General features: G+C 46.7%; 1 protein-coding gene across 1 annotated transcript in view; it reads right to left on the bottom strand.

Moving 5' to 3' along the window:
• DRGX (dorsal root ganglia homeobox) overlaps window positions 1–25,494 on the bottom strand; it is a 143,362-nt gene that overhangs the window by 84,650 nt on the left and 33,218 nt on the right. Inside the window, exons 3-4 of the mRNA XM_069612199.1 lie at window positions 17,277–17,374; window positions 11,128–11,229 (exon numbers count right to left, since the gene is read on the bottom strand). Of these exons, the coding sequence (XP_069468300.1) occupies window positions 11,128–11,229; window positions 17,277–17,374 (200 nt within the window). The remainder of the gene's footprint in view (window positions 1–11,127; window positions 11,230–17,276; window positions 17,375–25,494) is intronic.

The raw sequence follows: 25,494 nt of genomic DNA, 5'->3' as shown, positions 1-25,494 counted from the left end.
GTCTTTTTGGTCGCTTCAAAATGCTTTAGGTAGAAAGAAAGCAGAGACTGCGGGCAAAGGAGAGACTGTGAAGAAAACAGGGGCTAGCGAAATAGCAGGGCTTGAAGTGGGAAAGAGCAAGGATTAAGGGGGAGACGAATGGACTAAAAGGGGGTCGAGTCCAATCGGGGAGGACAGGAAGTGGAGAGCCTCCAGAGCAGCTGAGAAAGTATACGGAGAAAGAGAGACGTTGAGGGCCTTGGGGAGAAATGGGAGGACCAGCAGCAGCGGATCTGAGTAAACAAAAAACGATATTATTTTAAGCTAATTCGATGTTACATAACACACTCCGCCCCCATTGTTTTACACAGTATACCAGCCCGAATATCAAAATAGCTGATCACTGCTCTTGAAACTCTGCCACCCCCGAAATATTCCACCTGTCTTCCCTGACCTCTCGGTCACCCGTCTGGCCTCCCAGCATTCCTTATTCACTGAAGCTCCCAGTCCCTCTGTCGGATCTCGGGGTCCCCATCAGGCCGGCCAGCCGCCTTTACGCAGCTACCAAATGGACCCATTTCATGCGTGACTCCTCCCCTCGCCCCGAGTTCTGCACATTGCATTCTGGGGCGTGTGAGCGCATATTTCCAATGGGAAAAAAGAAACTACAAATTTCAGCTTGCAGTGTGCAAAATCGGGCGTGGCTACGTGTGTCATGCCTATGGCCACCGCTGCCAGGTCTCGCGTTATTTATTCAAGGTAAGGTCGCCACCTGTCCCATATTTTGCAGGACTTTCGCTAATTCAAGGGTGCTGTCCAGCATTCAGCGCGCACAGTGTGTGGGACATGAAAAGTCCGGACTTCGCTTGGCCACAGCCGCATCAAGGCCTTTGCAGCTCGGAGTAGTTAACACTTCTGTGTGATAGGTGGAGCTCAGGGCAGGAGGGCAGCTCTCCCAGCGTCTGTTCAGCATCTGAACACGTTGCTCTGTGTCAACAGTGCCTTACAATGGGAGCAATTAGACATTAAGAGTAAGGAGGGGGGCAAATAGTGGAGCTTCTGTCCATTATGAAACATGAATGGGGCCAGGCCAGGCTGAAGATGTGTGGGGGCCCCATTTCAACATGATGGGTGTGATTTCAACATGATGGGGTGGGAGGGGACCCTTTGCTTACAGTGGAAAGCCAACTCAGGCCAGGGTCGGACTGGGTCAAGAAATAGGCCCGGTCACCCAAAAAAAAAGTGCCCCACCCCTCGCCTCACGACCCTTGACCTCTGATGACATCACCGGAAGTGATGTCATTTGACCCCACCCCAAAGTGATATCCCGGGAAGAGATGAAACACAACCTTTCAGCCCTTGACTAAACAGGAAGTGCCATCAAATAGCATTGGTCCTAAGTACAATAAATTACTGTGAATCCAAGCAGACGTCTAAGGCCAAATGCACATAGTCATTCAGCCTTGCATGGGGATCGATACACACCAGTCACTAGCAAATGACATAGCCAACCACATACAGCACTGCAACCAGCCCCGTGCAGCTGCGGCGGCATTACCAAGCCGACACGTACAAATTATAGTCTACTATATTATGCCGATTTGTTGTGCTATTCTTCATGCCATGTTATTTTAATGCTCATTTGGAGAGAGCCAATATGCCAATCATTTGCCATTCTGCAAAGTTGTACTCAATGCTATTTATTATACAGTGTAAGACTATGGTTGACCTAAAATACAGAACAATGCAACGTTACAAACTCAGACTGGCCAAAGTGCCACCAAGCCATTCCAAAGGCAGACAAGCTGTGAGGAATTTTACCACCCGCACAGTGGGTGTGCGCTCGCTAGGGCTTTTTTCAAATTTTAATGGAAATTGAATGATGGTAGCTCAACCTCCAGAACATGTGTGAGGCTAATACTCACACATTTTCCTATGCTCACTGCACGACATACACATAGACCCCTATAGTCTGGGTGGACACAGCCTACAGGCTCAGTCCCCCCTGTCATATTTAGTTGGGATATGACAGCCAGAAAGGGAGGGGAACAAAACCTTCCTCCTGCCATGGACTGTCTAAATAACTCACAAAGGCTCCATGGACCCACCCTTTCCTTTTGTTTAGCTCTGTAGATGGTGGTAGCAATTAACATAATTAACATGCTAATAGAGTATACTTCAAACAGGCCCACATGGGGCCTTGCTGCAGAGGCTAACAAAGGAGAGAGGAAACCCCAACAACCTTTGAGATGCACTGTGTCAGCCTGAAGCCAGCACACACCCTCAGTATCGCTTTCACAGTGAAATATCATGTCTGAACTCCGTGTATTACACTAGTCATCCACGCAGATGGACCCAATTCAGAAGGTACAAGAATGTGGATGGTCCGCATCAGAAAGTCTGGCCCCCCCAGCTTCAAGGGAGACCTGTCGCTTTAATCACAAACCACAGAGAGCTCCATTGACCAGAGAGACCATTTGATCCACAACAGACAGGAAGATGGGTGGGGACTTAGTATTACATGTTTCGACCCCTTAACCTTTTCTGTTGCAAAGCACTCTGGATATGACCTCATGCATACAGGAGATTGTTGGTGGGCACCCAAGATTGGTTCATTATGGTGGGTTTAGCGTACACCAATCTCTGTGGTGCTCGATTTGGCTTTAAAAGAGGGTCTAGCCCCTCTTTTGGGAAGATCATCTGAAGGCTTCACCAGAAGCAGGAAAGAAGAGCACAGCATTGGACCCTGGCTGAACTTACAGTGTGCCTTACATCTTCCGCCAGTGAAGAAAGGCCAGGACCTCCAAGAGGGATACAAGATCCCTCCCCTGAACATCTCCCAGGGAACAGAGGGGGATACTGAATCCAGAGAACCCTCCAGCAGCTCCAGAACCGTTACCAATCCAGCACACATTGTACCATGCTAGGGTCTGCAGCAAGCTTCCGAGGTGGGAAGTGCCAGAGTCTCTGAGCCAAACCAAGGACAAGGCTGCCTGCAACATTCTCCTCAGCTTTAGGTTGTCTGCCTTAAAGGACGACACAAGCCCAGTGAAGAAGCTAGGAGGAGTGCACCAACAAGCATCAACCATCGTCCGCCTTAAAGGACATTTTCAAGCCAGTCGAGCCCCTCAAGCTGCAACCGACTGTACCTCTGACTGTTGGTATGCCGAAGTCACTAAAGCCATACGAGACGCCTCGACCAGTGGTTCAGAACCGCCGACCAGCACTGAGACAACAATTCCTGACCCTGAGCCATGGTGTAGGCCAGCCTGCAGCATCCATCCAGCCTCGCTCGCTGAACTGTCTGCCGCCTGATAGCCGCAGTTATCTCCAGTCTTCAGCTATGTCGCAGAAGCTGCAAAGTGCCCTGAAACCGATTCTACACTGCCAAGCACCAACAACTTCTACAAACACGAGGTACATTAGGGTTCTATCCCCCTGGTCCTTCTCCGGAGGCCCCCAGTGACATTTTATGACCCCTTGTTCCCTTTGTATTGAAACCAAGTATCCTTGAAATATTGTGATTAATTACTATACCGACTACCCAACTGTCACTATCCAGAGTGCATCCCTCTCCTTCTTTGAAACTGTTTGTCCGCTGCATTTCTTTACAAGGTGGGTTGTATTTTGTAGTGTGCTAGAACTGTCTGTTGTGATAATAACAAAGCTGATAGTTTTATACAACATTGACTGGAAAGTCCCTTTTATCATTGGGTATTAATTGTATATTTGCTGTGTTGCAACTAACCAACAATCCACGACCTTTCGGACATGTTACCAAAATTGACGACAGAGGATTATAATTTTCTTATGTTTCCAATCTGTTCGGATCCCTTCTGGTGTACTAGAGGTGTGGAGCTGATTGATGGTTTAGAAACCGATATTCATCCCTGGACCACTGGTGACCCGGAAGTTGATTTGTCACACAAGCACACTACAAATGACAAGAAACATTGCACAACCTAACATACGTTATATCTCACACTCCATCTCTGCATATTAACTGGAGAGAGCAGAACTCTCTTGCACCCCAGGGGAAATCTTCCTTTGGCACTTGAGGACACGGTTCTGGGTGTACTGCCTGGACTCAACTCCTCAGGCCTACGAGCTGATCACTAAGTACAGCAGTATGTGGTTCACTCACTGAGCTATCTTTCTGGATTAATGCAAGGTCCTAAACATTGATAACGATGGGGGACTGTATTTACACAGTTCTGAACCCAGTGCTAGGAATGCTGTTGTGAGTGGTTACGTTTCATCATTATGCTTGTGTTCCTAACAAGCTAGATAGGGATTGTGTTTTCATTGGTGGTTGCTTTCAGCCACTTTCGGTAGAGCGTGTGAGACTAGATTACACCATTTCAGTTACCAAGCCTCACATGTCACAGCACCACCTAGTAGCCATCCCTGGTAGTTTTCCTCCATCCAGTTCCAAAGAGACAGCCAGCAAACCACTGTGGGTATGCAGCAGTTAAATGCAAAGCTTGCACTTTTGCAACATATGTGTAAATTATCACTGTTTTACAATGGCATGCATTTTGTATACATAGCTTTATCAGCCCAAGACAGACAACTCTCAAGGATGCACATTTCACCCTCATTTGAAATCATCTGTGTGGTGCAATTGACATCCTTGAAATTGGAGCATTGGGGCATGATTACCAAACACCATCAATATTATAATGGGTTTTAAAACATGCAAGGAAACATAATACAGTACAAAGCGAGAGTGGAATTGGCTGTTTCACTCATGCCTTGCAGGGCATCCATGTAGTGATGGCTGGGGGATCTTTCAAATCCTTAGCCAGATTGCCAGGGCTAGAGTGGAAGACTGCTGGGGGGCATGTCCTGAATAGACGCAGAGGCAACCAGGGTATTGCGTCTATGTAAAATGTCATCTTGGAATGATTACTTGATGCAAATGTGGGTCCATTGGGTCTCCAACAGATGAATATGGCGTTTTGGGGAGGTGCCGTCCGAGCCCAGGTCTTGGAGTCAGTTGACAATCGATGGTTGCCCCTCCATGCAATTGTCATCATTTGTATTACAAAGTGCAAATGAAAAACGGAGCAAAAACAGGGAAAATTGCCTTTTCACCTTCCTTTTTGCATAGTGCAACAAGTGTAAATGCACCCTGCCCTTTATGGATGCAAGGCAGCATTTACAATGGATTCCTATGGAATCCTCCTGCTTTTAGCCCTAAAATATATCTGCCTTATGCAATTAGTCTCATTTCAAGTAGCATGTTGCAGTCAGCCTAAAATTGATACAACCGGCAAGAAGATAATACAGCATACCATTATGAAATAAAAATGAGAAAAGTATGAATAGAAAGGTGAAATGTGTAGCTAGAAAGAAGAAAATAAAACATAGCCAGCATGTGCAAAATCAAATGTGGTCCCTTGTAATGAGCGTTTTTACTGTAGTGTGCGCAAAATGATATGCCGTAAATTGAAAAATCTATCTGAACAATACAAACACCGAACTGCAAAAGGGACATGATCATATGTGACCTCCTTGAAAAAGGTTTGCATATTGTTTCTAACAAAAAAAAATACTTGACAGTGCAAAATAATAACTCTGTACAAGATGATAGACCAAGTATTACTGGGACACTGGCAGAAATGCCAAATGTTAAAAAGTGATAACAGGAACTGCGTCCAAGCAACGTATGCATTTTATGATCCCTATTAAGTTCACGTTCAACAGCATGCAAAGGAGTGATCCACTTGACATCGCTCTAATATTTAGTAATCTTTTTCCACCTCCTCTGGCTTCGGTGTCATGTTCATTTCCAAAGAACGTGATGTAAGTTCTTCTAGGCATAAGTGTGTCAGCCTAGTTTAGTGCCATTGTGTACCTAAGTGGTTTGACTGCAGGATACAGTACCACCGACACCACTGGACGGTTCACCTCTAATCAGCCACTCTGATCTGTCTCTGCACATGGCAAAGACGGATCAATGATTCAATTCATGTGCACAATGAATCCCAAGTTCCTGTGTTCTGCAAGGCACGTATGTGGTAAATGTGGGGTGTTGATTGCTGTCCTCATATTTCTATTTCTATTTGGGTTACAGGGACAGCTGCTACTACCCAAGGGAGTCTCAGAGTTCGACCGACCATGGGCATCATGGGAGGAGATATCAGTGGGAATGAAACACTTCAGTTTTCAGTCTCTTTCTTAACATCCAGGAAGGCAGTCATTTCCTTGATACCCAGCAGAAGGTTATTCCATACTATAATACTGGTAATTGCACTAGATCTTTCAAAGGCCCTGAAACTGACCAGCCCAGGTACCAAGAATCTGAAGATCTGAATGGCGTGTAGGCTGTTGGAGAAAAGCCAAGCAAACTTTGGGCTGCTATAGAGGGGGCGGAGACGTATAGAATCTTCTGAATTATGGTTAGAAGTTTCAATGTAATTCTTGTGCGTATGGGCAACCAGTGGAGCGTTTTCCGTACCGGGGACATATGAGCTTGTTTACTGCTATATGTCACAACTCCAACTGTGGAATTTTGAAGGATCTGAAGACACTGAATGGACTGTTTTGTTAATCCTGCATAGACTGAGTTTCAGCAGTCCACTTTAGCCCCAATTGTAGCCCATGGCAGTGTGGCACAATCAGCTTGAGAAATCAGTGGTCGAAGCTGTTTTAAGATCATTATGTAGTAGTGGAAGGAGATTGCTAAACTATTGATTCGTGGGACAAAAGACACTGAGGGGTCAAAAATCATACCCAATGATTTCCCCTGGTCTAAAACTTGAATATTGCAGTTCGGCCCAGAGAGATCTGCAGAGCTTGGTAACTCTTTCCTATGTACATGAGAAAGAGAAAAAACAACATTTCATTGTTTGATGCCTAGGCAGTTTGATGACACCCAACTTGAAATGACCTGAAATGTGGATTGAAAAAAAGAAACCATGTCAATATAGGATCCCGACAGTTGGAAAACAATCTGGTTGTAATCCGCATGATTCTGGATGATGACTCCCAAGTTAGTTTTACATATATGTTAAAAAACAAAGGTGAGATACACGAACCCTGTGGAGCACCACATGTCAGGAGCTCAACTTCAGCCTTCTCCTGATGGTGTTAAAAAACAAATGAATTTAAACCAATCAACAGGGGTCTCGGAAGCTACAGCGGACACCCTCAAACTGTAGCTGAGGTTGTCAAATGCCGCTGAGAGATCCAGAAGCATCAACCCACCTGGATGGCCTTCATCAGACATTTTTGGAAGAGAGTCTTTGACGTCCATCATGGTCATTGCAGTGCTTCGATATTCGCACAGAGACATCTGGGATGCCGACAGCCATAGATGCAATGGCAGCCACCATCACCGCCATCTCTGTTGTGCTACTGAGTGGATTGTGCATGGATTTTGCTTGCACAGAAGCAAATTGCACAATGCCTGCAATTTCAGAGAATGCATGCACATCCAAATATACAGCCATCTTGGAATGCTCTAGCACCACCCCGGGGTGTTGCATCCGCATCCATTCAGGGAGGAATGCGTGGGTGCAGAACACAATGTAGAAAGTAACAGACGTTTATTTTCTCGCCACTTTGCAGTCTAGATTGTGGCTACCTGGTGTCTGTCACTTGTAAATTCACAGAAATGACACTTTTCAGATTAAATAATGGCGTAGGCAAGCTAGGTAGTCCTATTTCCATTTTGAGAGCCCTGGCCTCCTTGCGAACTGGAACGATGTTTCATTTTTTGCACACGATCGGTTTGTGTACCTGAAAGCAAATGGATACCTTGAGAATCTCATTGAGAAGATGCCAGTGCCTTCTGTGGGTGCTGTGTGTCCCCGAGCCTGGATTAGAATATATTGTGATGAGTCAGAGCGCAGTGCCTGTACTTGCGGACAAAGCTATTTTGAAGGTAAAAAGTCCCGTGCCCTCATTGTTCATTGACTCACTTGTCTTTGGAAGCCCTGAATATTAGACATCCTATCTTTTTGTATTATTACACATTTGAGATTTAGTGGGGTTATATTGCACTCCAGCTGTTAATAATTATTGATAATAATAATTCAGAGTGGGGCTCTGGGGAACCCCCCATGGGAACAATGGACAACATGAGTGACTTTGTATTGCTCTCCTCCATGTGAAAATCCTAGGGAAGTGTTGGCGTGCCCCCCATGTTGTACAAGTGGAGGTTGCCCCATTACAAAAAACAGGGGGTAGAATATGTTCCCACTCCTGTGAAAGTGTGTTGGGTTTTTGCAGTCTCTGGGTTCACAGGTATCACGGGTATGATGCAGGAAGCAAGCAGGAGCTGATGAGCATGGAAGGAGATGAAGCTTTATTATGTGGCAGGGTGTGAAGTATGAAGGAGGGAGAGAGGTCAGGGAAAAGCATCCTTCGAGCTAGGTCTCCCATCCTGAATGTCCCAACTGCCATCCCTGGAACACGGGGGGAACTCAGGGTTCCACTACTGCTAACATTCCATGGCATTGAATTACACACAGTAATACTGGCAGCACACTATACTTTTCAATTGTTTCCCACGTGAAGAGTCCATGGGATTTATGGTAAACTTCCATTCCTATTTGTTTGTCAGATGATGGGGGGTGTTGATCTTCTTCCCCACCCACCTTGTGAATAGTTATGAGAAAATGTGTCCCTGGTGTGACGAGTTTGGGGTGAAGTGTCAATGACAGTGTCTCTGAAAAGGAAAGAAGCTTCAGCTGGAGGTGGTTCATGTGCCCACGTATGTGACTAATTCGAGTGAGGGCTATGTGATCTGCCTCATGTAACTAGTTCAGCAGGTGGGGCTATGATGTGTAACTCATGTGTGAATAGTTAAGGCTCGTCATGTTCTTTGTGAAAGGCCCATGGTAACCTGTACGGTCTAATTTGCTGTGTTCTTCTCCAGCACAGCCCTCATACTCCGCACACTCAAGCAAATAGCTGTTGAGGTTAGGATACCCCACACTCATGTGAATATTTCATGGAAGTTATAACGCGCCACACGTATGATTCGTTTTGTGCGGCATGATGGTCACCACTCCAAGTGAATAGTTCAGGTGGTTTATGATGTGATATTCTTTTGAATAGTTGAGAGAGGCTATGCATCCCACCTACAATGATTGGTTTAGGGGTTCTGACCTGCTTCCCTTCCACCAATCCCCACAAAGGGAAGAATAATTGTGATCCGACACTATGGGCCTCATTCTAAGTCTGGCGATCAGGCAATAAGGGTACCGGTAGCAACGTACCAGCCCTCTATCTGGACTGCCTGACTACAACTATGCCTGCAGGGGCCATTGCTCCCGGCAGGTCTTACTTGCCGGGGGCACCGGCCCCTCCAGGCATGGTTTTCACGTAAGCACCGGCACCATTAGCAATGGTGCCGGTGCTTCCGTGTCCCCATTCCCACGGGAATGGGACTTACACTTTTTGCCGCCTAACATCCCGGGAAGCCAAGGAATGTCCCAGTGGCACCAGGATATCAGGCAGCGGAACAGTGTTACGAGTTTGGCGTCAACCCACCGATACCACTGGCGGGTTACTGCCAAACTCGTAATGAGGGTCTTGTTTGGGGAGTCGGGGGAGGTGATCGTATTACACACCCACACGAGGATAGGTAGGGTAGTAATGTGGCATTAAGCCCCAGTTACAAGGGCTGGAACGGTGGTAACGCTCCAGCAGCCCAAGTCGTGAGGGCCATTAATGACGTGTTCCGGGCCGTTACCCCCGTTCTAGCACTTGGAACAGGGGCTTAAGGCCATTAGCACCCCGGGTTACCAAAGCGGTATTCTTGGGTGCTAAAAAAGTATTTTCTGTCATTGAACGGGATGCCTCCCACGTCCCATTCAATGACTGAAAATACAGTCTGGTCACCATGGAAAGGGAAGATTGGCGGCAAGGGCTGCCGCAGCCGAAATCGGGTAAAAGGGGAGCGGAATTAAAAAATTTAAGAAGGGGACAGAGGGTGGGGGAAGATATTAGTCGGGGGAGCCGGCCGTCAGGTGGCATGGAACGCTGGCTTTCACTGCCAGTTCAAGCCTGTATTCCTACCCACCTGATTGGCTGGCTCCCCCAACAGGGTGCTAATGAGGTGATCAGGAGGTCCCCCCATCTGACTATTCTAGGGTGCTATATAAAGAGCTAATGTGGGTAGGGAGATTGTGATGTGGTCCGCCCCAATACACAGTGCAGGGTTGTTATTGTATGCATGGGTAATTACGTGCCCTGCATAACCTCCCCATATAAATAGTTCTTCAGGACTAATGGAGTTGTGGTGTGTTCTCCGCAATGCACAGACACAGGTGGTTGGGTATGATTCCCTCACCATGCAAATAGTATAACGAGTTATATATAATGTGCTCGCCTTTTAAATCATTCTGTGGTTATGATGAGCACTACCATGTAAATAGTTTATGGGTTAAAATGTTCCCCGCCATATAAACAGTTACATAGGTTATAATGCGTCCCATTATGTTTGTGTTTGTATTTATTGTTTTATACAGCTCCTTAATCCAAGGCGCTTTACACTTAACAACAAGAACATGTTAAACATGGAACAGTAGAAGCAATAACAGTAAACATGAATCAAACCAGAAAATCGGCATGTAGAACAATTTACATAAGAAAAGGGGAATGAAGAGGATGGCTCGAGGGATGTGGAGGTTTCCTCGATTGTAGAAGTCAGTGTCTTTGCAGTTTCACGACCAGTTGAATATATTGTAATATGCTCTGACCTACCCTCAAATAAAGAGTTAATGGGGTAGAGGGGCTGGGATTGTTTTTTCCACTGCAGATACCAGGCTTTTGGGGGTGTGATTTGCCCACACCACCATGTGAATTCCTCAATGGTCAATGAATGTTAAGCCCCGCGTCGTGCAAATAGTTATTGGGGTTACAGGTGCTGTGGCGTGTTCCCCCTCTCATCGCAGAACCCATCTTTATTGGGGTTTGAAGTGCCCCCAGCCTGTGCATATTTGGTCGGGATGTGAAAAGCCCCCCATGTAAATAGACTTAGGGCAGAGGGGTTGCTGGTGCCGCCAACCGTCCACTCCCACCCCGCCCCCATACTGAAGACCCCCGTGCTGCTGTACTATAAACATATTTATAATATATAATATTTATATATAATGTAATATTTATACAAATAAATAAATAAAAAAGAAATACCTGCACGCGGGCCTCCGTCAGGCTGATCTTCATGGCCAGCTCCTCCCTCGTAAAGACATCTGGATAGTGAGTCTGGGCGAAGACCGCCTCCAGGGCCTCCAGCTGTGGACAGAACAGAGCAATATTTATATATCAATAACATCTAATATTCATGGGCTCACATTACAAACAGCCACCAGCAGAAGCGGCAGCCGGCAGGCCAGGGGCCCCATGTGCAGAGGCCTGGATGGGAGGGGGGAGTGGCGAGAGGGACAGGGAGACAGGACGCGCACAGACTAGCGTGGCGGCGAACCCTGAGGGCGTGGGGGGAATGGCGAGAGGCACAGAGAGACGGACACGCACAGGAGGGCGGGGGAGTGGTGAGAGGGACAGAGAGACGTGCCACCCACAGACTCGTGTGGAGACGATCCCTTGGGGGCGGGGAGTGACGAGAGGGACAGAGGCATGGTTCGCACACAGACTAGTGTGGAGGCGAACCCTGGGGGGCGGGAGAGTGGCGAGAGGGACAGAGAGACGGACACGCACAGACTAGTGTGGAGGCGAACCCTGAGGGCGTGGGGAGAGTGGCGAGAGGGACAGAGAGACGGGCCACGCACAGACTAGTGTGGAGGCGAACCCTGGGGGGGGGGGGGGGGGCAGAGAGACGGACAGGCACAGACTAGTGTGGCGGTGAACCCAGGGGTGTAGGGGGGGGAGAGGAACAGAGAGACGGACAGGCACAGGCTAGTGTGGCGGTGAACCCAGGGGTGGAGGGGGGGGAGAGGGACAGAGAGACGGACAGGCACAGACTAGTGTGGAGACAAACCCAGGGGGGAGTGGGGGCGAGTGGCAAGAGTGACATACATAGGGACACGCACAGACTGGTGTGGATGCGAAACCATGGCGTGGGAAAGAACGACGTGTTACACTTGTCGAATATCCAGATTGTCTCTGAAAAAGTTTCTTTATAAAGTTCCATAGATGATTTTAACACATTTTTTGTTTAAATCAATATAAAATGGATCAAAACTCCATCCTGTCGCTCGGATGCAACAGATAAGCGGGTGCACTGGGACCCACAGAAAGGCTGATGTTGCGTTAAGTTATGTCATGTATTGTTACGCTCTGGCGATTGCTAAAGTCTGGCGTGTGTCTCTTGCGTTCACTTTGCAAGTTCAGTCGAGCACACAACTATACTGCCGTAGAAAGATACATGGCTACTAACACAATCAGGCACTCATATAGGCAAAGAAATAAACAGCTACGAGTATAACAAAGATGCGTTTTAAATAACACTACATGTCGGATTCTTCTGCCTTCTAAGCGCTATCATACTAGGTATTTTCATCACCCAATATCTTGCCACTTAATGTATCACGTTCGGTAGGATGTAGGTTACACTCAAAAGTCTGAAGCAAGCACCTAACTTGCTGAGCTATCGAACCACCTGTACACATGGACACGGCTATAAACACACCTATCCAGGTACAAACCCAAATTCTGAAAAGCGCACATCCACACGCACACATGCAGAGAAATAGACACACGTCTAAACAACACAGAAACAAAACTGCAAACAGTCCAAATGTGTATCCGAGCCCTGGGTTAAGTGGGGGAAGCAAGCAGTTCTAGGCAGCCCTGCGGGACCTTCTGCCATACAAGGGCTGGGCACTGTGTCCTAAATAGTCTAACAGGTTCTCAACAATAGACTCGTTCTGTTATGTTGCTAGGCCTTTGTACTGCACCCAATCACCACTGTAGCAGTTGGCAAGTGCCTGATGGGTTTTCAGGATATCCCTTATTAATATTCATGAGGGAAAATGTGCGTGCATCCGGAATCCTTGTATGCAAATTTATCTCATGAATATGAAGGAGGGGTATCCTAAAAACCAGTCAGTATCTCGGACCTCGCGGCCTGGAGTTGGGCAACCCTGCCGGGAATCCACATGGCTCACTCATGGCCGATGCCATCGAGTAATCAAGGCCTACCCTTAGGGGCACTGTGTGGGGTGACACCCAATATGGGATAGAACAGTGCTCACTTACATGGTGATAGTTCTGTAATCACTCAATGAATGCAACAGAAACTAATGTGCACAGTAGTAATAGCAATGCCCTAAGAAAACTAGAAGTCCACAGGTATAACCGTTAACATGTCCTGACCAGAAAAGTGCGGCTACAAAGTGCAAACTTGAATAGCATTGGGGATCCCTGTTCATTGCTGCATCAGTGCCAGCCCCAGGGGAGGCCTATGCTGTCAGTAATGCTGGAAAGGTCTTCATAACAAACGTACTCCTGTGGAGAGATGGTTCAGGCATTCACTGTTCGGGTCTTTACAGTTTTTTGTGTGTTCAGGTTGCGCCAGAACACAAACAAAGGAACAATAGCAATTTACGATTACCTTGTGATCCTCCGATTCCTGGATCAGTAATTGGCTGGCCAGAGATCAACATCAGCTATGGAATGAAGTCAGCTGCCCTTTTCCAGAAGTCCAACGCATAGTCAACCGCATTGTGTGGGAGACAGGGGGTTTCCTTCCCAAGCCCCTGGACTTATGGAGAGGTGACAGTGCACAGGCGGTAAAAAAAAAAAAAGTTAAAAGGACCTCGGGACGCCTTTCCCGAGGTCCCTCTCTCTGTAAGCAAAGAGCTAGCATTGCAGGAGATATTCCATTCCCTTCTATGGGACATTTCGACATCCGTCAACATGCTTTCAAACTCTCCTTGAAATGATACACTAACAAGATGGGCTAGAGTGGTAGCCTTGGAGGAATGTGCGGTTCCCGTCCACATTCTTTCATAGTGGCTTTTATTTATGTCAGGAGGAAGTTGATCCTACGACCATTATGAAACTACTTCCTCAGGAAAACCAACATGAAAAAAGACTGCAATCATGCACTTAGCAGTCACTTGGGCGTCCATGTTCCCAGGAGACACTGTCTCAGGGTACATGGGTTTGGGATCCATACATTGGATACATGTATTCTCCTCCTCCCTCCCCCCGGGAGTCATCAAGTCCAGTGGTCTGACCATGTCAATATCCACAATTTCTAGGGCTCGCGCACACACCCCTGCCAGTTGCATAAGAGGAGTTTGTGTTGGACCTCCTGACTTCACCAGACCACTGGCAAGTCAGGCAGATCTTGCAATACCACCCAATATTTACTTCTCTGCCGTGCCCGTAAATATAAGGGGATGGCTAATCCACTCCCCTCAAGATGCCCCGGCAATGGGACTTTGTGCCCAAACTGCATTAGAAATTGCCTTTGTTTCCATGATGCATCCAGCCTCCTGTAGGTCCCATATCCTTAGTGCTCAAGCTCACTCTGAGGCCACTTTCCTCCCAAAAGTCTTCAACCCACTGCTCGCTTCGCCTTTACCTTTATTTGGGCAATGGCCTGCTTGTAAAGTCCCTCATGATTTGGGCTCTATCTGACGCTGCCAGATCTTGGCATGACCAGGACCTCGGCCTATAAGAAAATGTTGCACGATTGGTAGGTCCATCCTGTCATAAAGTGAGATTTCCACAACTACCTCCATCTTTCCCACAGGGATAGGCAGCCCTTTTAGCCCCACAGAAGAACTTTCATCAGAAGGCTGACTGCTCTTTGGCCGCAACTCTGCCACATATTTCTGGATCCTGGTCTGTGACAGAGTCAGAGCTGTTACCAACAATCCCACGAATGTCTACAGACAACAGGGCCCTTCTGCTTGCCTACCTTTACCTGATCAATTTGATGACAATTTCCCAGGGTTACTTGCTCCTTGGAGCTCATGCCTTCTACTCTGATGTCCACTTGATGTGCAGGCTATTTTCCTAGATTCTGAGGATGTTCCTGGACAGAAGAGGGACTCTCAGTTCCCTATGGCCCAGACTTTCGCAGTATTGTCCCTTCTCCAAGCTGGTGGCAGTAGACAGGAAATTCCAACTGTTGAAACAAGGGTTCATTACTGTATCTGATGATGTGGAGATGAGCACCACACTAGTGGCCTCAACATGAAAGTCGTTCTTCAGAAGTCCACCTCAACCACAGACGACACGCATCTTTTCACCTGGTTGTCATCACTCGTTGATATTATGGGATTAAAAACCTGTATATCTGAGATCAAAGACCAGGTGGCGGCTGCTAATCTTAAATTCAATTATTCCAAGACAGAGTTCATCCTGTTCACTGCACCAAACAAGGATGAGACGGTTCATTCTTGGGTTTCTCTGTTGGCTCCAGGGGACTTACCAAATCAGGCTTCATCATTTAAATCTCTCAGCTTCTGGCTTGATTAAAAAAAATCTCTTGTTGAAGGATCGTGTGGCAAAAAAAGCTCAAACCACTAATCTCCAATTTGCTCTGCTCATAAAAATTAACAGTGCATCCCCAAAGACCTCCTTAGAACAGTGACACTCTTCATCTATGGAGGAAACAATATCTTCATGGAGCTTAAAAATGTGCCCTCCGTCCATTGGGATCTGTATTTAATGTTACTGCAAGATTTGTTTCAAGGCAATGGCCAGTGAGTTCCTGTGTGGCCAATATGATATTTCTCTGAAAGGGTTTGCTCCACCCGACTAACTTCCTGTAGACTAAATCAAAGGGTTCTTGCTGTGGGCTGCGCGTGTGGAACTAATGGGGCACCTGTAGACATGGAACAACATGATGCGAACCTGGACGCCCTTTGGCAAGGGCCAATCAACCTTGTAAGACAAAACACAGGACCTGGGCTCTGGAATATCAAAGACAACACATCATGAGATTGGCATATTTTAAAATGGGGCTGGATAAATCCTGATGTTTTTTTAAAAAAAAAAAAGAAATAGAAGTGACTTCTAAAAAAAATATGTTACGAAAATTCAGTAGTCTTCCACGATAAAACACTTTCCATCTAAATGCTGATTTTGATACAGGTGAAACCTCTGCTACCACCATTTTGTAATTGTATGCTGCATGTTGACCACTGATCCCTGAGAACACAGAACATGACCCATTGCTTTAGGGTTTGACATATTAACCCCTTAAGTGCTAAGAGTGATAATGCTGTCCTGATTTACCATAAGGAATCCTTGTAGGCTCTTTCCACTTCTTCGGTTACATGATATTGCAATGTGTATCTTTTCTGTTGTGTACTTGTGCAACACCATGTAGTGCTACCAACTGTTACAGCATCTGTAATTTGAAAGGAAGCATGCCACATGACTCAGGCGGTTGTTCAATGCATCGAAGCTTTGCATTCAGGACATAGTCATTGCAAAAATGTACAATGTTTTTTTTTTTCTCTTCTTCCTGTAAAAATGTCTGGGTGCAGCCTGGTGGTATTTCATTAAAAAAAGGGTGCACATTTGTGGACCTTTACATTGTCATTGACCATGCAAATGTAGAGTCCAGTGGGCAGGCCCCTATCCTCAGCCTTGGTGAAATGGGGGTACAAGAAAGGCCACATGCTCTCGGGTAACCAGGAACAGATACGTTTCAGAGAGAGAGAAAGAAGAACATTTGAGGAAATAAAGGTGGTGCGGTCGGGATCCGAGATGAGGTATTGGGGGTCAGAGACAAGATGGGTATGGGATAAGAGCGAGAGAGAAATAGAACAAGGGATTAGACAAAAGAGGTGCCTGGTTTAGAGAAAAAAGGGCCTCTTGAGCTAAAAAGAGTATCTGAGCTCCTAGAGAGAGGGCCCAGGTGTTCACGGAGAGGTGATCATATGTGATGGTTACTTGCCGCTGGTTGTCTGGCGGGGCTATTTTAGGGTTACACTGGATTTTAGGAGGTTGGGGCTATGAATCTATACATTGTCATGGTCCCTCGTGCTTACAAGCACAATCACGTGGTACAGGTAGCATTCTTGGAAAAGAATATCCTTTCGACAAGATTCAGACGACCCATGCCTAAGGTGACTCTTCCTCGATGAAGCAGTTAAATGCTTGAACAAATTCCCAGAAAAGTTGAGGCTAGCAGAACATCTACTCTAGTCTCTGTAAGGATACCCAGTTCTTCCATGCTTAGTTGCCTCTTCTTAGTGAGGGCGGGCATTCCGCACACTGTGGGTGGTTATGGGGTGGTGGCTTCTGTGGAGGACATGTTGGTGTTAAGAGGTGAGATATTTAAAGAGCACCCGAGTACGTGGCTTGAGATGCACAGAGTATTTTAAAAAGTATTCAGGTGCTGAGCTCGGCCTCACCTGCTGGAGGGTGAAAGTTGTCCTGTTCCGGCGTTGCTTCCTGCGCAAAAATCCATCATCGAAATCAGCCGTTGAGTGACTGCCAAAAGGAGCGGAGCCTGAGGGATAGACGAGAAAGTGCATGTCAGGCACTCACTGAGACATAGGCTGTGAGACACGGCGACATAGACAGGCAGAGTGTGAGGTGCAAGGACCAACTAAAAGCAGAGAGGTGGGTGTGTGACACGGTTCTATGTGATCTGGTCGAGTTATTTTTGTCGAATTCGATTTCATCTAATTATTTTATCTTTTTTTGATTTGGCCGCAAATATATGCGGAGTAGACCCCCGCAGCACCCGCGACTTCCCCCTTTCTTTATTACCATGATTACCCACCCCCACTAATATTTGTGGCCAAATTTGTCTAAATAAATTCGACGAATTTGACGAATTCTGCAGCAATGTAATCTCCCTATCCCGTGTGACACTCCAGGATGGTGAGACATGAGGTGTAAGCCAGAGGGGTAGGGAGAGCCAGCTTGTGACTTGCGGATCTACAGAGAGCGTGCTAATCTGGTGGGTTTGTCTCGTGTTTTGGAGGCTTCTGACCCTGGTTTTCTGTGCTGGCCTGCATCTAGAGAGTGCAGTCCCTGGGGTGTAGTCCTTTATTTGTTTCTGGCCTTTTCCCAGTCCTGCCCTCCCCTCTTGCAATTGGTTAGGGAAAGTTAGGTGTGTCTGTGCCTTGCTTCCAGCAGCCATTTTCCACCTCCTTTGATCTGGAAGGATCTATTAGGGAAACCACTTTGGAAGGCAGCTTTAGGGGCTGGTATATGCTGAATGAGTAGTTGCACATTGATTGTAATCTGTTTTTGGCCTGTTTCCTGAACTCTATTGGAGTGGTGTGAGTGTTTTTTCAATCATTTTTGGTGAGCAGTGTGTGCTAATCTGGTGGCTTTGTCTAGTGTTTTTGTGGCTTCTGACCAAATTTTTCTTTCCTGGCCTGCATCTAGAGAGTGCAGTCCCTGGGGTGTAGTCCTTTATTTGTTTCTGGCCTTTTCTCAGTCCCACCCTCCTCTCTTGCAATTGCTTAGGAAAAGTCAGGTGTGTCTGTGCCTTGCTTCCAACAGCCATTTTCCACTTGCTTTGTGGACTGCAATCTGGAAGGATCTGGTAGGGAAACTACTTTAGAAGCAGCTTTAGGGGCTGGTTGATGCTGGTTGATGCTGAGTGAGTAGCTGCACATTGATTGCATACTCCCTGTTTCCCTCCCTTATCGTCGAGCGCTTTGAAGCGCATCATGTGTAGGCGCTGTCTGCATGAACCATCATATATCATATCACTATGCTTACTCTCTAGTCTACACCATCACACAATTAGAGTGCAGTTATACGCCTCTATCAATTCGGCCTAGCTTCTCACATACAAACACTATCCCATAAACACCTCATCATTCTAATAAAACGCAGCTATACCCCACGAAAAACTGGCCTAGCTGCACACATAAGCATCCCACAGGCCTAACGCAGCCAGAACCCATTCTTGGTGTCCACCCGCCAAACTGCACACATTGAACTACCGCCACACCTAATGCTAGAAAGCAGCTACCATCAAGCAACTACATCAGCTGCACACCGACACCCTACTCCTTCAACTGACCTGGACTACGGTCCCCGAGGGCATTCAACCTACCAGCGCTTTGATGTCATACCAATGATATATACAGCGCTATATAAATGCCAAATATCATAACATAACATAACATTAAATGGGCATAAAGTCCACACCCTCCCCTCTCTTCCCTGGCTGTGATTAGTGGAGTTCTAATCAAGGGGTTCCCCCAACATTGGCCCCAGTGTGACAGGATTTAGAGAGTACCCCTAAGATCTTAAATTAACCTGTTACATCCAAGGTGCTTTTAAACGCCATCTTTTACCAACCTATTGGCTTTGCCGAAGCTTGTTCATGGGACTTCCAACACTTCTCTGAGATATTTTCCTCAACATTGACTCTGTTGAGGCACACAACCTACTTACATGCTAGGGAACGAATGCTAAAGTTAGGTGTCTGCCTTATATGTATAAGGCAGGGCATATGGTTTATGTGGTAATTCACTGAACTGTTCACTTTACTTCTACAGATTAATTCCTTTGCTTTATTGAATTGATTTTACTGTGATTCAGTAAAAAGTGTGGGTAATCTCACTTTGAGATTACTAACTCTGTATATAGGTGTAAATCAATGTACTGTGTGATATTTCTTTTTTTAAGATGTACTTGCTTAGTGTGCTGTGGCCTAATAAATAGTATATGTTTATATTTATGTATGGATGCAAATACTTGACTGTATCTATGCGTGGGTAACTGCCCTTACACATCACTTTCACAATCTCCTCAAGTCTGCCTTACTGGTCAGCTCACGTTTAAGTTTTGCAAGACTTCACAAATACTGTATTCAGCGACTAAGTGTGCCTCTCATAACCCTCCCCCAGGACTAGTTCTGAGACTACATCTTGACACGTGGCAGTCCTTGACATTGCATTTCATAGGAGGTGAGCAGAAATGAATCATGCACCCCTTCGGAGGTATCTCCAGGGCTATCCCTAACAGGCAACAATTAGAGAAAGAAGATGCCCAATCCCTGGCAACCTCTCACATAAGAAAGGGAACTACCTCTGGCAAAGAGTGTCTGGTGAAACCCAGTGGCAGCCCTTAACATTGTACATCAAAGGAGTCAAGGAGCAATCAATCACAGACAACTTCAGAGGTATAACCAAGGCTATCCCTAATGGACCGAATTAGAGAAAGAAGATGTGCACACCCTCACATAAAAAGGGAACTACCCCTAGCAAAGAGCCTCTGATGAAAACCATTGGCAGCCCTTAACATTTTCTATCAAAGGGGTCACGGAGCAATCAATCACAGACAACTTCAGAGGTATAACCAAGGCTATCCCTAATGGACCGAATTAGAGAAAGAAGATGTGCACACCCTCACATAAAAAGGGAACTACCCTTAGCAAAGAGCCTCTGATGAAACCCAGTGGCAGCCCTTAACATTGTACATCAAAGGAGTCAAGGAGCAATCAATCACGGACAACTTCAGAGGTATAACCAAGGCTATCCCTAATGGACCGCATTAGAGAAAGAAGATGTGCACACCCTCACATAAAAAGGGAACTACCCCTAGAAAACCAGTGGCAGTCCTTAACATTGTACATCAAAGGAGCCAAAGAGCAGTCAATCACAGACAACTTCAGATGTAAAACGAAGGCTAAACCTAATGGACCGCATTAGAGAACGAAGATGCCCACACCCTCACAACCCATCTCAGGAAAAGGGATCCACCACTAGCAAGCATGATCTGATGGAAATAAAAATTGCAAACATAAGCATTGTACATCAGATGAGGTCAGGATTACTCAATCACAAACTACTTAACAGTGATATGCAAGGCTATCCATAACAGACCACGTTAGAGAAAGAAGACACCCAAAACCTAACAACATTTCAGGGGAGAAAGGGCAACATTCCTGACAAACACTGTTTGAAGAAAAACAGTGGCAATCCTTAGCAATGCATATCAGAGGCAGTCAGGAGCAAGCAATCATAGACCACTTCAGAGCTGTATCCAAGGCTATCCATTACAGACCACATTAGAGAAAGAAGACAACCAAAGCCTAACAACCTGTCAGAGGAGAAAAGGAAAACTCCCTAACAAATGTTCACAGCTGTGCCCTCAGAGAACCTCACATGTCACCCTCCAAGTAGAACCAGACCATCAACCAGATTACCAATGGACAATGAGAGACATGTGGAACTGTTAGTGGACCACTCTGTGGGACGCTGCAGCCTCAGATCATCCTTGGGGTCTTGTTGGATGTCATATTATGAGAACAATATTACTAACTTGCCTTAAACTATGAAAAGGAAAACAGAAATGGTGTCAACAGAGCAGAAGTGAGTTCCTTTGGTGTAATCAGGAGGTGAGGTTATCTTAAGTGAATGACATCTGCATTAGTATTGGGGCTGGCTAGTCTCCTCCCATATAATCTCCAGAACTGTCACTAACTGATTTTATGGACATCCGCACATCTTCTTTCATCAGAATCTCCATGGCTGTGAGCAGCACAGAGGTGTTCCACAAGGAAGAGCCAAGAATAGCAGGTACCAGCTAACAGGACATAGGTTTCCCTCTTTCAAGGTCACGGTACTGAAAAGGCTCCCTAACAGAAGCTAGGACTGGAGGTATTTCATTGACACAAGGTCTGACCTCAGCATATGACTAATGCTATCCATGGTACTGGACATGTTTATATGCACAATCTGAAGGCATCTCGATGGTCACTTGAATTCCCATTAGTTATGTTCATTACAAAGTGCTTGGCCAGGTGGCTTAATACACAACTGTGAGACCCCCCCCCCGTGTATGCACCAACGTCACTTCTAGCTAGGAACACGAATTCCTTGCTTGGTTTTCTCGCTGTTTGCATGCCTATGGCTCAATGGGCTCGACTCTAGGACCCAGCCAGCCACCTTTGCATAACTTTGGGCAACTAAAGGACTCAGCCGCAGCATTACCCCAGTGACACTGCTCTACCGTGACATGTGCCTTTGAGATGGACGTCTCTCTGAGCATATAGGGGGGCACAACATTGAACTAACTCCTAGGCCTCAATCCCAAGACCCCATTACAGCGATGTCTAGAAGTCTTCCTCTCTCTAACTGCATTCTTCCTGACACCCCCCATCAAAAAGAGGAAAGGAGCAATACTGAAATAAACTCCATCCACGGACCCTGCATAGCACAGCCTGTGTTGAATACAGTTAAGGCTGCCTACTCAGGGCCTGATTCTTGGCTCTGGGGTACAGAAGTGTGGAAAGCCGTCCTTCTCCCTGCCATTTTCCAGCACCACCATTCTGAGGTGGGGGCACGGATTGGAGGGGCGGTGTTGTGCTTTCCAGCATCAAAGATGAGAGCATCTGTCTTTTTGGGGACAGTGTGTGCACCAGTGTCAATAGGAGAATTTCTGAATAGTCTGTTACGTTTCCGAAGCCTTCAGTAAATCATAATAGTGGCGCTGCTCCCCAGTAAATGCCTAGCTTATCCTGCAAAAACTCGTGCAGTAGCTGTTAATGACACCTCAAAAGGGGCATGCTTTAACTCCTATTTTATAAAAACGCAAAAGTAAATCTTTGCAAAGAGATTCCCCTTGCAGTGTCGGCCCTGCGTCAATGATGGTCATCAGGGCTGCTGTTTGGATGCAAATCAGGGCATGCAGGAGTGGGGGTTCTGATGTCCATAAGCCATATTCTTTCTTTCAAGGAATATGGTGCTTTTAGGGAAAGTGTCAGTTCTCCATGGATAAACGTCTAAAGTGCATACATGGTGGATGCAAGTAATACTCACTTATGCCTTTACAGCAGGTGGGTTAGCGGTCTCTACTTCCTAGCGGTGACGCCAGCTCTGCTTTTGATATAAACGTAACAGGGGTCTGCACAAGCCTGTTGATAACCCAGAATCCCCCCCTAATGTGTCATGGCTAATCGGCTGTGCGGACATAAGGCCAGGTCTTTTAACAGCATAAAAAACCACCTGGGTGATGGTGATGACTTGACTATGGGTATGCTCCATGTTGCCAGCAAGCCTGGAAGGTGGCGTGCTGGAAAATCCACAGGCTATACTGGCTCGTATAGCCCACAGATTATCCAATGAAAATGCATTATCAATTTTCCAAGGTGTACAATATGCTAAAAGGTTTTCCTTAAACAGTTCTATGCATGGTCATCCTTTTTGGGAGGCGGGCATGTTCACTTATATGGCAATGCGGGAGGTTAAAGGGTGTGGTGAAGTGTGCACAGGCCTCAGAAGATGTCTAAGTACACGGGTAGAGCTTCCGCAGGATCAGGTGCAGAGCACCGTCTGGCCAGAGCCGAGTATCTGGGTGACTGGGGTTACACTTGGACGTGTTACAGGAGATCTGAGGGTATCAAAACAAGACACCCAATATCCCAACACCTAGAAGGGCAGCACTGGCTCCCAGTCCATCAAGAATCGCATTCATGGCGTTTATCTACCATTCATATGGGCGCAATGCCAAGCAATACCTCTTAGCCTAACTACTGCTCTTAACAGACCATGGGCCCTCACACATTACAACAGAAAAAGGAATAGGGGATTCCCTGCAGTTGCTCTAAGCCTTTGGAACACTCTGCTCAAGGACATTATAAACATTGCAGACCTCGTGCGTTTCAGGAAAAGGCTACACAACGAACTGTTGTTACACTAATTGGCACCCTGGCAAGGGTGCACAGTCAATCAGGTGGTTGGAAACTGGGGCGGAAACTGCTATTGTCTGGATATGTTCCACCAGCCACCAGCGTCCCTTCCGCCATCTTTCTTTTGGCACTTCGCAGCCACAGCCCCCGTTCCTCCCCTTGCCTCTACCCGCCCCTTTCCAGCCCCAACATCACCTCCAACACGGCCCACTAACCAGACGAACCGGCTCTGGTTGCTGCACTCCTTCCGGTATGTATTGGGCCACAGCAATAGAAGTAGAAAAGGGGCTTTTTTTGACAGGCGATTGGGCACGCGCAAGATGCACGCAGCTGTCTTTCCACCCAAAACAAAACACTTTTAAACCATTTGCACCCTGATGAAGCCCTGGGGAGCGACTAGCTCTCACCCTCTTGCTGTGGGGGTGTTCATGGCCTGTAACGGGACCATTACAGGCCCTGTACACCTCCCAAAGTAGGGGTGATTGCGAAATTAGCACCTGAGGTGGGTAGGATGTTGGCATCCTCGGAGGTAAGGCTACAAGGCCGTTCAGCCTTTAGGCATGGCAGCCTTGTTGAAATGGTTTTCCCTATTTTTTTTTTTTTTTTTAGCCCCCAAATCATGCGCTTCTACCAGAAACCAGGAAAAATAGTGATAAAGTTTGCTTTTTAACAGTGATATTGGCCAAAGTTGGCAGAGTCACTGTGCAGTAAATGATCACATTGACCCAGGGGCGCCGAGTATGCGGGTACTCCAGAACCCAGGTCCCCCACCCCCCTCCAATTTCATGTAAGTCCCTATACCTACAATGGGACTTATTTTGCCACCAGCCCTCTTCAGACCCCTCCGGGAAAACCAACTGTCCATGCCCCTACATTGACCCACATGAGACCGGAAAACTGACCACGCTGGACCAGCCCTGTGGCATTGCCCTATTGCCCAGTAGGCCTGGCCGAGCCTGAGAAAAGGGCATTAGTTGGTTCTCCCCACCTTCTTGTAGCAGGTGCCAGCAGGTGTTCACTTCACCAAGGACTTTGCCCCAAAGGAAAAGCCTTTGTCTGATGTTTCATGGCAATGCGATTGGTCACCCCCTGCAATAAATTCAAGCCCCGGCCATACAGACGAGTTATTTCATTGTGCAAATGTGTGTGTGTGCGTTTGAGATATGCTGCCTGCGGCACGTGCCGAGGTGGGAGGGCTTGCTGGACAGCGAGGCCTACCCAACTCCCTCCCCAAAGTGCAGCTCGGGCAGGCCTGCAGCGCATCGATCTAATGGCATCGCTGGGGAGGATAAAGTGCACGGAGATCAAAGCAAGCCTCCAGAAGAATAACTAATACCATGTCCAGAGCACAGGAGAAGTGCGCTTGTGTTCGCACAAGAGAGCGTTCAATTCTTGGCTGGTGACCTCTGGCGCGTAATCACATCATACGTCCAAACTCCCGCGAGATTTCAAACAGATGGGGACAAGGTGCATTCCGCCACGACATCCTTTCTGAAGAGTCTTGAGGAACATGCTGGGGGGAGGGGGTGTTTTCCCTTTGTTGTTTTTTTTAAAGGAAGGTTGAACTGTGGTGGCACTGTGGAGAACTTTATGTGTGCCAAAAGAAAATGTCCTTTGCTGGTTGTTCATTGGCTGATACACTGGGAAGTAGAGAAAGCATATGACCTGGGCTCAACAGTGGACACATTTGCAACCAATTGTATTCAGTGTGTATCACGTATTTGTATATGTCGTCTGATAATATTTGAATGCAAAAATAAATTAATGTTTAAAAAAAGTTTGAAAATAAAACAACATGACCACCGTGCTGTTCATTTAGTCAAAATAAAAAATGTAAAGCAACAGTTAAAATGGGAATATGCTATTGAATTTAGAGCCCACAATGTTTCCCTTTTCAATACGCATGTTTCCTGTTAGTCTGGTGTTTTGGTGCCAGCTAGTTGGCGCGTGTGGGCTCTTAGTTTTTG

This window comes from Ambystoma mexicanum, chromosome 8 (genome assembly GCF_040938575.1).
Source record: "Ambystoma mexicanum isolate Mex_15411 chromosome 8, UKY_AmexF1_1, whole genome shotgun sequence".
Lineage (NCBI taxonomy): Eukaryota > Metazoa > Chordata > Amphibia > Caudata > Ambystomatidae > Ambystoma > Ambystoma mexicanum.
The sequence above is the reverse complement of the archived record's forward strand: the minus strand, read 5'-3'. Positions and strand labels throughout refer to the sequence as shown.